The 11,887-nt window shown below is 36.3% G+C and overlaps 1 protein-coding gene across 1 annotated transcript; it reads right to left on the bottom strand.

Annotated features, from left to right (window-relative positions):
- Positions 1 to 256: 256 nt before the first annotated feature.
- Positions 257 to 2,390, bottom strand: LOC103444953 (probable inactive receptor kinase At2g26730). Its single transcript, XM_070806103.1, has 2 exons — positions 1,049 to 2,390; positions 257 to 966 (listed from the first exon to the last, which is right to left on the bottom strand). The coding sequence occupies exons 1-2, from the start codon at positions 2,388 to 2,390 to the stop codon at positions 257 to 259; spliced, it is 2,052 nt and encodes a 683-aa protein (XP_070662204.1).
- Between the last annotated feature and the right edge of the window lie 9,497 nt (positions 2,391 to 11,887).

The following is an 11,887-nucleotide window of genomic DNA, read 5'->3' as shown; positions in this document are numbered from 1 at the left end:
AGTACAGAATTAAGCAAATAGGAACCCTACTAAAACGCCTCAATGTAAAGCAGAAGAGTAAACTACTAAACCGCCAACCAGATTGACAAGGAGCCAAGCCTTGATGACATTACAAGTAAAACTACGATTCTGTTGATGACATTATAAGTAAAAATACTCTAATTACAACTAGATTGACAAGGAGGAGTCCCATAAAGAGGATGGAAGTATATTGTGTGTTATATTGTGGTATCCCTGTAACAAGGCTATGATGATACTACTTATATCTTGCAGGGAGGGCAGTGGCTGATACGGACTCATCTGTTAAGGATTGATCCAAAGACGAGCTTTCATCTTCATCGACTTCTGATTCAGTAACCCTTATATTCTCCAGCTCTCTCACGATTTCATCCATCCCTGGTCGCTTCTCAGGGGACGGATCACAGCAACGCATTGCAATTTTTAGCAGTCTAACCATATCACTACTGGCTCTTCTGTGCATAGTTATTTCCCTATCGAATATCTCAGCCGTCCATTCCTCCCTAACTGCTCGGTGAACCCAACTGCAGAGGTCGACACCATTCAAGCCCGGTTGGGCTGTGCAAGCTGAGATCTTTCCCGTCAAGAGCTCTAAAACAAGGCTGCCGTAGCTCCAAACATCAGATGCCTTCGAGACTTTCTTGGACTTTTGGTACTCCGGCGATTTGTATATGACCATGCGCTGTGTTGCAACTGGAATCGCAACAACCGAAGCAAAACCATAATCAGAAACAAGAACCCCATCATTATCATCCAGAAGAACGTTCGTCGACTTTAAGTTCCCGTGAGGGGCGGTGCTAGTGCTAGTGCTAGTGCTGCTGCTGCTGCTGCCGCTTTGTATTGATGAGGTCGCATTCCTGTGGAGATACTCGAGTGCTCGGGCTACACCTTGAGCAACTATTAGTCTTGACCTCCATCCAAATGGAATGCGGTCTGGAACTCTTTTTCCTGCATATATATAAACAACTATCTTCGTAAATATCAATTAGAAGAATTAACTCACTCGTATTCTTAATATATAGGTACGTACCAAACAATCGGTTGAACAAATTCCCTTTGCGAATGTATTTATACAACAACAACTTCTCATTCTTGGAGAAGTAGTAAGCAAGAAGAGGCAGCAAATTGGGGTGCTTCAGACTGGCAATCACCTGCAACTGCTTTGTGAAATCTTCACTAACCAGTGGCTTCAGATCCCTTAGCCGCTTAACTACCACGGATTGCTTAATTTGATTGCCCGCCACGTTATTCATCGTCACTATCTCCGCCTTATAGCTATTCCCAAAGATGCCATTCCCTAAACTCTCCGCGGATGCTTTTAGAAGATCTCCCATTTCAAATATTTGATGATCATCTGCTCCGTGGGGCTGAACGAATTCCAGCTTCCCTCTCTTGTGTTGATCCTGTCCTTCAACCTCGGCAGCTTTCATTGTCTGATCTTGACGGCCTTCTTCTATCCTCTTGTCTTTATCATCACCAACCTCACCTTTTTCGTCCTGATTCGTTGATGCCGATTTATTCATCTCCAATTGCTTCATCATCTTTTTTAGCTTCTGTGATTTCTTATAGTAAAGAAGGAAAAGCAAAATTACAACTACAAGAGCAGCAACATCCAAAAGGAACCAGTACACGCTTAACTTAACCTCGGACTTGGAAGAACTAAGTTCACCAACTTGACCAGATGCTGGGTTGTCAATTCCACGAACGGTGCTAGAAGAGTTGCATAAAATGGAAGAAGGCGGCCCACACAATCCTGCGTTACCAGAAAAAGAATCATAGCCAAATGCTTGGAGAGCATGAGTTATTGGGATCAATCCGCTAAGATTGTTATTCGAGACGTTGAATGCCTTTAAGGTCAATTGGTTAAATTCTGGAATAGGACCCCCGAAGTCATTATCTTGAAGCAGCAACAACTCCAACATCCCAAGACTCAAAAGCGAGTGTGAAATTTCCCCATGTAATATGTTGCCGGACATATCAATATGCGTCAATTTCAGGTTGAGACTAAAGTCCATCATGTTTCCCCATAGAGAGTTGTTCTTCAAGCTCAGGGTTGCCAACTCAGTGAAGTCCATGAACGCGTCGAGCTTGATGTTGCTTCTGAGCTCCATACTGTCCAACACAATTCCAGTGACGCGGCCGATGATACTGAAATTAGTGCATTGAATTCCATACCACATGGAAGGCTGACTCATGAAGCATGGATCACCCGTCCAGTTAGCATTTAGGAAGGGATGATTGAAACTAGTCTTGAGGGCAGCAAGAGCATCCTTCTCCTTTCCGCTGTACCCAACCTGGGCGGTAGCGCACCTAATGCGTAACAGCAAACACGGAACAAAAATAAGAACAGCAATAAGGTAATGTTTTTCCATCATCAATATTCAATACTTGTGCTGATGATGAACAAACAACTGATGGCATAAAGATCAATAAGTACAATAAGTAATCGAAAATCTCGACGGACGATTTGTAGCTAAGCAATGGCAAATATTCCCATAAAATTCTATTGCGTACAGCTAGCTATTTAAATGTTTCTATGTCGATGGAGGATAAAAACAAGGATGGACATGGTGCACGTTCTTGCTGAAAAAACCTAGGAGAGGGCTGTTTTTACATTGTTGTCGACGTTAGCTAGAACTGAACCTAAAAATGTCCCTTACATGTAAATGGATACTTATATTCTTGTGCCTTGCTGTATATATAATGCTTTGGTTTTATATGGAAGTTAATTATCCAACAAATAAAATGTATACACAAATTAATTATTGTCGATTTCAAGGATTATGGACATACGTACATATAGTTAATCATAAATATAATGTGATAAAGTATTTTTATTTATTTATTTTTATTTTTTTATATATAGAGGATTTTGGGTTAGTTTATATGGAAAATGATCATCGCCGGATCCTTTTCCTAGGAATCCGGGGATCCCGTGATCATGACCGTTTATTGTATATCGTGCGGTCAGAAATCATTTAAAATTTAAAATTTAAAATTAAATATAAATAATATCTAACGAAAATTTACCACACGATGTATGATGAACAGTAATGATCACAAGATTCCTCAAATCCCCAGAAAAATGATCCGATGAGGATCCTTTCCCATCTTATTTTTTTGGAAAGAAGATCCTTTTCCATTTTATATATGTGTGTGTATGCATCTGGACATATTTTACTGTAATTAATTATTAATTAATTTTGTATTGGTTTGTCACTTTGCACAGCAGAGAAAAAGCTTTATTTGTTCCGAACTACAATTTTGTTGCTATCTTACATTCTTACCACCACCTACTAGTACCAGTGCCGCTTAAGTTTAAAAAAAAAAATAGTTTAAAAAAAAAACTGGGCGTTTCTAGTGTTTGGTATACACTTGAAACCATTATCACATCCCGACCCGGATTTCACCACATCTCGGGCTCGACTCCGTTGTAGCATGATATTGTGCACTTTGAGCCTCAACCACGCCCTCACGGTTTTGTTTCTGAGAACTCACATGAAACTGTTGGAAATGTGCCCTAAAGCCAATCATGTGATGATACTTTACGGACATTTCACATGTTAAACTAATCTAGTTTAACATATAAAGGGCATAAATTATTGTTTGAGCCGTCTCATATAAATGTTATATGCTTAAACGATAAAGTCCAAGGAATATGTGATTGGGAGAATGTAATCTAATGAAGTTAGATTCCTGAGACCATTCTTTCGTAGACACATCCTAAATGTTCCTGATCATAGGATTGCCAATTGGGCATTGGCAGTCCGTTAAGATCGGTACGTACTATGTCTTCTCTCAGGGAGAGTGAACAGTCTCGATTCATTGGTGTGTGTGACATCAAGACAAGTACGGTAGGTGCTCAATAGAGAATGAGTTCACTGAACGCGATCAACGAAGAGTTCTCATATTCCATGTCACATGAGAACTCATGGTTGGGATAATGCAAAGTAGTCCTTTGACCTGAGGCATCATAGTTGTCTTGTGGTTAAGACCTTGATCTTTGATTATGTCAAAGTCATCCCACCAGGAGGGTGTCCACGGCATCGTTGGGGTCAAGCCGCTTAGCTATGGAGACAAGTGAATGCGCAACAAGGGATCTCTAACCTTCAAACCGTTTGAAGGAGAATACTCTCTGATATGATTTGAATCTCTGGCCAGAGTATGAATGAGATTTGGGAATGCGTTCCTAATCACATTCAAGGTAATCATATAAGCACAAGACACACATTGGATAGTAGACATGAGAAAATAAACTATCAAACCAAACAATGTGGTCAAGAGTATTAGATTAGAGAAGGACCGTATTGCATTTGTAATCCCAGACTGAATAGGTTCTCCACCTCTTCTGATTAGCTTGGGTAACCATGACATACGGCTAGGTGTCACTCATGGTTTGTGGAAGCCCTAAACGTGTGTAATCACTAAAGGGAGAATTGAAAATAGTTTCAATTCACAATCGATGTAAAATGGTTTTAATCGCCCACTACCTCGCTAAAAGGAACCTAATGGATCGTACACCGTGTAAGGTAGAGATGGACGAAATAAATGAAATGAGTAAGATTAATTGAATGGTTTAATTATTTATGGCAAGGATTAATTAATATGTTAATTAATCAAACGAATAAGTTCGTTAAAGACCACGGGATAGTTTTGGACCTTAAGGCCCAATGGGCTTCGAACGTCAAGCCCATTAACTTAAGTTGTATGACAATTTAATGAATAAAGATTCATTAAAGCCCAAAAGCCCAAAAATCCCTAAATGGCCGGCCATAAGGAATGAATTAGGGTTTTGGTTATTTAGGTCACTTAAAGAAGTGACTATATAAATGACTTTATAGCCAAATATTCATTAAGTGAAATAAGGGTTTATTTTTGGGGAAAATGGGTGAGAATTGTCTCTCCATTTTCTCTCTAAAGAGGCCAACACCTTGGAGGTGATTAGCTAGTCATCTAATCCTCCAAGGTCACTCATTCATCATCCAATCTCTCCTTGGTGTAGAGACTTAGAGGTTCTCAATTTTGGGAACTTGGAGAACCTATTCTTCCATCCAAATCCATGGATCTAAGAAGCAAGGAATGAAGGCCCTATCTCTTTGGGTGATTAGCCTTTGCTTATGCAAAGAGGAATCTACAAAGGTATTAATTTCAACTCACTTATTTTTGAGTTGATTATTGGTTCACCAATCTACTAGGCTTTGAATTTCATGGTCATGTTTTGTTTTTGAGTACATACAAGCATGATTCCGCCTTTTAATTGTTAATTGCATGCTATATGATGTTGCTCAAATGAACATGTTTTTCAAAATAATTCCTTCAAGTGGTATCAGAGCCTAGGTCTAGTAGTTGGTGAATCCTTTTGTGTTTTGTAGTTCATAAGTTTGTGATCTAAAAGTTGTAATTGTTACAAGCTTTATTCTTGCTTCTTTGAAAGTAAATTTTGTTGGAAAATTTGCTATCTCAAATGTTGTAGATGTTGTTCATATGAGCATGAATATTGGAGCTAAAATTTGGTGCCATGCTTTTGGGAAAATTCGGCCAAAATCAAAGGGTGAATTTTTGGGTTCTTGTTTGACTTGTTAAAAGTGTTTTAATGTGTTCTTTGGAACCCCTAAGTACCCTAGTTTGGTTAGATGTTATTTCCCTTAAGTAAGAATGGTTTTGGAATGTTTTTGGGTGGAAAAAGTTCATGGAAAAATTTGGGTTTTTCATGGATGTTCTTCATTGTTCTTGATGTTCTTGCCAAGAACAAAAAGGTTTGGTGTTTTGATTCAAAGTTTTGAATTATTTCATAAAGTTTATGTGATATGTTTTTAAATGATTTATTATGTATTTAAAGTGTTAAATATTTGTATAAATGATGATTGAAATAATTGTGTTTGAATTATTTCAAAAACATATCTTATCTTACATACACTTGCATGTTTTTGACAAAACTCACAAATCAACACACACACCAACCTTATCCCTCCCTAAAACCAGCCACTCCCTCAAAGGGAGTACTTTTGGGGCTTTTATGCAATTACATAAAGTTTTGATACTTTTGTGTATTTGCACTTTGGCCCAAAAGTTTACGTTTTTACGTTTAGGTCCAAAAACGCTAAAGGACAAATTGTTTTGTTCCTTTAATGATGTTTTTGCATTATTAAAAGTTTGGGTTCTAGTTGTATTTACATGAAGTTGTGACTTTTGTGTATTATACAAAGTGACCCCAAAAGTTTTTGTATTTGCAATATGGCCCAAAAGTTGAGGTTAATTGCAAGATGGCCCAAATAGGATGAGAACAAAATTGTTTTGTCTCTTTAAATGAGAATTGGATTTTCATTTTGTTTAGCTCCATTTAAATCAATCTTATGGATACAAAAACCAAATGAAAATGTTGCATTCAATTAATTAATTAAAGTGTTAATTAATTAAAGGGTGATTGTGAACCTAAGCCTAATATAATTGAGCTATGTGAAAGGCGTTTCAAATTTGTTTGAACCATGGGAATGTGTAGATTAGATTTTGGTTGTAATTTGATTTGATCAAATGTTGTAAAAGGGCTTAAGCTCTTCTTTACTTTAAAGTAATTTGTTATATGCAAATGTTGTAATGAGCATAAGCTCACCTTTACTTTGAAGTACTTCTTTCTTGCTTTATACGATATGCATGAAAATGAAGTAGTTGGGTCCAACGCCCATAAGACAACACGCCTTAATGTGATTAAACGCGTAACTAAAATCAATCTTCATTCCTAGACCGAGGTTCAACACAAGGCTCGTGTTGAATCTAAACAAAGGTTCATAATCATCCTTAGGCCCTAAGGCAACTATGTAGTCCATCAAATGAATGCAAAGTTTATGTTAGTAGTATCATATACTCTTGCTTTAAAAATCGTTTTAAAAGCATAGTGGGAGTATTATGTACAACTAAAACAAAGGGATGGACCAATAGTTGTAATAGGACTAAAATAGTTTTAATAGAGATTAAAATGTATGTTTATATGTGATGAGACCTAAAACCCTCAACCAAACCAATATTAAGTTGATAAGCGAGAGATGTTTAGAATATCTCTTCGTGGCCTTCCACCGTGGTGGGATCCAATCGTTTATGACTTGTACACCGGCTTCACCCTATCATGGGGGAGTACACAGTGCATGCTTATACTCAGGAGGAATCCATATACATATGATGAGGTGAGTGTAGGCAACGAGGATAGCTATATATCGTATCATCGTGAGGCTATTCTTGAACCCCTTCACACACTAAGCATGGTGGGAAGAACTTAACTAAGTGCAATGGAACCAATATCATATCATTGTGAGGTTACATTCTCTAGAGGCCAAATAAGATGGGTACTTGCATGAGTTGCAAATGAGTAAGCGTACTCTCTCATTATTATTGTTGCTAGCCATATATCGTATCATCGTGAGGTGGGCTTGGTAATAGTGAGCCTCCCATAACCTACTAGGAGTTTCATCCAAAACTCTCGAATTCCTATGAGGGATATGGAATTTGCCAAAAATAGTGGGTGGTGCTATTTTGATTTAAAGACCCGAATCAAATGGCTTAAAATCAATCAATCTATATTCGTTATGTATTTGATTACCAATATATTTGCAAACGCTATCCAACACTTGACAAAACCGAACGTTTAGTTTACGGACTTGGTACTACAAAACCATAGATTGTCTTTAATGGCTTGTAAAAGTACCAAAGTAGTCTCATCCTCACAATCTTACTATTGATAATATATCATTAGAAGAATATGTTAGAAAAGGTCTATCATAAAGAGGACAACATTTTTAATGTCATAATTCTTCAATTACAATTTGTTGTATGAAGAAATAGGAGTTGCTTTGAACAACTCTTAGTCAATACAAACACTTAGTGCTTGTTTCTTTGTTACATGAACAAAGAACTTGAGAAGAAAGCACAAAGGCATGAACACTTTATGTGCCATGTTTCTTCACTTACAAATTGTTGTATGAAGAAATGAGAGTTGCCTTGTACAACTCTTGAAGGTTTGTAATTATGTTTAGAACATAATGGTTGGTTGACAAAAATAGTCCATTAACATGGACTTATGATGATTTTGAATCATTGAATGTTGAAGTGATAAACCACTTAACGAGACGGAAACTAGGCAAGGACTTCACCTTTGTTTCCCTATCCTAATCGTTCACTAAGTTTATTGTAAACTATGTAGTGAAAAATAACCACATGCTCTCCAAAATTGTTTGATGTGATAACACAATTGAAAAAAGGTTTCAAGAGAGATAGTGGGAGTTTAGGGACCATGACTAATGTAGTCAAAGGTGAAAGTCAAATAAAGAAAATAAATAACTCCAAGGGAACAAACTTTCTTTATGAAAGGATGGATATTGGAAGGGGTATTTGCAAGAAATGTCTTGCAAGTGTCAAGGACACACCTTTCGAAGGTGTTGTAAAATGTTCTTGAATAGTTCAAAACAGTTGGTTCTTCTACTTGAATGCATGATTCCGTATTAGTGACTATGTTTTACAATCGTTGTAAAAGTGTGGCTAATAAGAAGTAGAAGATTAATGAGAGAAGAGAAAGTACTTCACATTCGAAGCGTGAATCAAATGTAGATCTCTGCGAAAGCAGATGGTACTTACTTCCTCATATGAACTACCAAAGAAATTGGAAAAACATAGATTGTCTTTATATTCCAAATTTAAGGAACTAAATTCCGTCACTATGTGAAATGGATAAATGTTTTGTTTGACAAAACAATGTTCTTTATTAATCAATGATTGGATTATGGTAATCTAATTAATTATCTCTATAGTAGAGATAATATGGTAGTGTTAACTGTTTAGAAAATAATGATGCTTAAAACCCAAAAGGTTGCAAGGTAGTGACTAATCCCAACTAAAGTTGTGATACCTCTAAAACATAAATTACGAGTTGGTGAAAGATGGATGCTTTGGATCGTTAGATCCGGATCCAATACCTTCTTGTTAAAATTGTATGGAGGCGAAATGTTCGAATCTTTATTCTTTTGGAAAGAAGAAAGAATCACAAAGTTGTTGAGGTTAATTCACTTAAATGTTAGTGGCACTTGTCCACAAACATAATATTACTCATGTTGAATAACATTCACCGAAGATCACTCTCGGTTGGACTATAGTTTATTTTGAATAAACACAAGTCCGAATACTTTGCAAAATGTTTCAAAGAAATTCAAGTAATGTAAGTTGATGAGTAAGACATCTAAAGTATTTACCTCCTTAGGTTTGATCCAAGGAAATGTAACACTTTAGATAAGTTTCCTTGAAAAATATCAAGGAAATAAGCATCATAAGATAATGTATTTCTCCATATGGAGAAGAACGAACTCGAATAAGATTTAGTTCGTTAGATGTTATCTATTACCCATATATAGGATATATACTTCTAAAAACAATATGATTGTCAATGAGAAGATCTTCCAATATTTTCATGACTCCATAAGATGTAGTTGGAAAGAAAGACAAATCTTAAGCATGTTAAAGATTTGGGGTTGTGTGCTAATAAGCAATATTTGTTTGATAACAATCTTGTAGGATATCCTTAAAATAACTTTTGGATATCGCTTCTATAAACCAACTAACAAATGTTGTTTTGTTGGGTAGTTCATTGTAATTCTACAATGTGATTTGCCTAAAAGCAAATGAACGAGAGATAGAACTCAAAGAATGGGTTCTTTGAGAGACAAGATAGTAATCAACAAATATAACAACCTAGTTCCTATACCACAAGCTCCAAGGTAGTCGATAAGGATTTATAAACCGTCTCAGTTGAATGGTTTTGAACTTTATGACTACATTGAGTGCATATACGATATATACTCAAGGAAATGGTAAAGTACCATTTGACTCGAAATAATGAAACCTTCAAAGCTAATTGGTAGCTTAAGGTGACTACAATCAAAGAGAATGGTTGACTTTAAAGGAACCATTTTTGACGTAGTCTTAGTTTCAATTAATTCGAAGATTGTTAGCTACAACTAAATGGTGATTCAATGTTTTGACATAATATGGGTTTCCGAAACCATTATTAAGATAGTCTTGATAATATATGTCTAAAACTATGAATCACAAGACATGAAAGTTGTAGAGATCCATCCATCATGGATCTTAGCAAGTTAGTGGGAGCTATTTGCATTTTATGAGGAAAAAGGATCAAATCGTTTGATTTCTCATAAATATGTAAATGAATCTTTTGTTTACTAGGTTTACAAAAGATTAGTGGGAGTTAATCATGTTCCTAAAATTTAAATATATATGATATATTAATTTTGGAAATGAAAAGAATACTTCTTCGTTAAAGTTATGACTTTAATACATTATATGAAGATAGAATGTATATGGGAGATAAAGTCTATATACAAGGGATGGAAATCTATAATGATATATTTCATGATATAATTGGATTATATCAATCCCTAATAATAGACAATGGATGCTAGGAAGTTTCTCATATGATGATAAACTTCAATAAGAAGGACGATTCTAGTGAGACTAGCAAGTTGCCCTTCTCAAAGGGAACGTACCCTTTGACTCCCAAAGAAATAATGCGTAAATTGAATCCTTTATGCATACGCAGAAAGGTGATTTATGTATTTCATATTGTATGAAAAACATTGATATGAGTTGTACCTAGAACGGTATAAGATGATATCAGTGCAAGCCCAGGATCAGAACCATGGCAACTGTCAAGTGAGTCCTTAAGTATTTAAGAAATACTAAAGGATAAATTCCTCAAAGATCGAGGAAGAATCAAAGTGACGTAATGGAAGCGTAAATGTATTAGATTATGAATCTAATCCATCATTGGATGTTTCTTCATTATGAATGAAGAGATAAACGGATATCTCTTTATTATGACTAAAGAGATATTTGGATGGAAACATTAAAGTAATGACTTTAGTGTGTTCCATTATGAATGCAAAATATATTGCCATATAGAAGTTTACAACAATGTTGTTTGGATGGGAAAGTTCATTTATGAACTCTCTATTCGGTTCCAACCAGAAAGTGTATGACACTAATGGGGCGATAGCTCAAGCCTGGGAATCAAGGTCTCATCAAGATCCGAACACAAATGAGAGACTGAACCACATGATTGAGAATCATGTATAATGGTGACGTCGTTATTCTCAAGGTTGCTTCTGTGGATAACACATATAGATATCCACTGTCTAGGCCTACTATTCAGCCATTTATGAAATGACTACAGAAGAGATATCATCATTGATGATCAAGCTGATTGGCTCTAGTGCAAGTGGGAGATTGTTGGAAATGTGCCCTAAAGCCAATCATGTGATGATACTTTACGGACATTTCACATGTTAAACTAATCTAGTTTAACATATAAAGGGCATAAATTATTGTTTGAGCCGTCTCATATAAATGTTATATGCTTAAACGATAAAGTCCAAGGAATATGTGATTGGGAGAATGTAATCTAATGAAGTTAGATTCCTGAGACCATTCTTTCGTAGACACATCCTAAATGTTCCTGATCATAGGATTGCCAATTGGGCATTGGCAGTCCGTTAAGATCGGTACGTACTATGTCTTCTCTCAGGGAGAGTGAACAGTCTCGATTCATTGGTGTGTGTGACATCAAGACAAGTACGGTAGGTGCTCAATAGAGAATGAGTTCACTGAACGCGATCAACGAAGAGTTCTCATATTCCATGTCACATGAGAACTCATGGTTGGGATAATGCAAAGTAGTCATTTGACCTGAGGCATCATAGTTGTCTTGTGGTTAAGACCTTGATCTTTGATTATGTCAAAGTCATCCCACCAGGAGGGTGTCCACGGCATCGTTGGGGTCAAGCCGCTTAGCTATGGAGACAAGTGAATGCGCAAC

Source organism: Malus domestica, chromosome 10 (genome assembly GCF_042453785.1).
Source record: "Malus domestica chromosome 10, GDT2T_hap1".
Lineage (NCBI taxonomy): Eukaryota > Viridiplantae > Streptophyta > Magnoliopsida > Rosales > Rosaceae > Malus > Malus domestica.
The sequence above is the reverse complement of the archived record's forward strand: the minus strand, read 5'-3'. Positions and strand labels throughout refer to the sequence as shown.

Bases quoted from the DNA above. Each gene is read 5' to 3' on its own strand.
- LOC103444953 (XM_070806103.1), bottom strand. From the start codon at position 2,390: ATGGAAAAACATTACCTTATTGCTGTTCTTATTTTTGTTCCGTGTTTG. The intron at 967-1,048 runs GTACGTACCTAT...ATATATATGCAG, and splicing joins TTTGTTCAACCGATTGTTTG to GAAAAAGAGTTCCAGACCGC.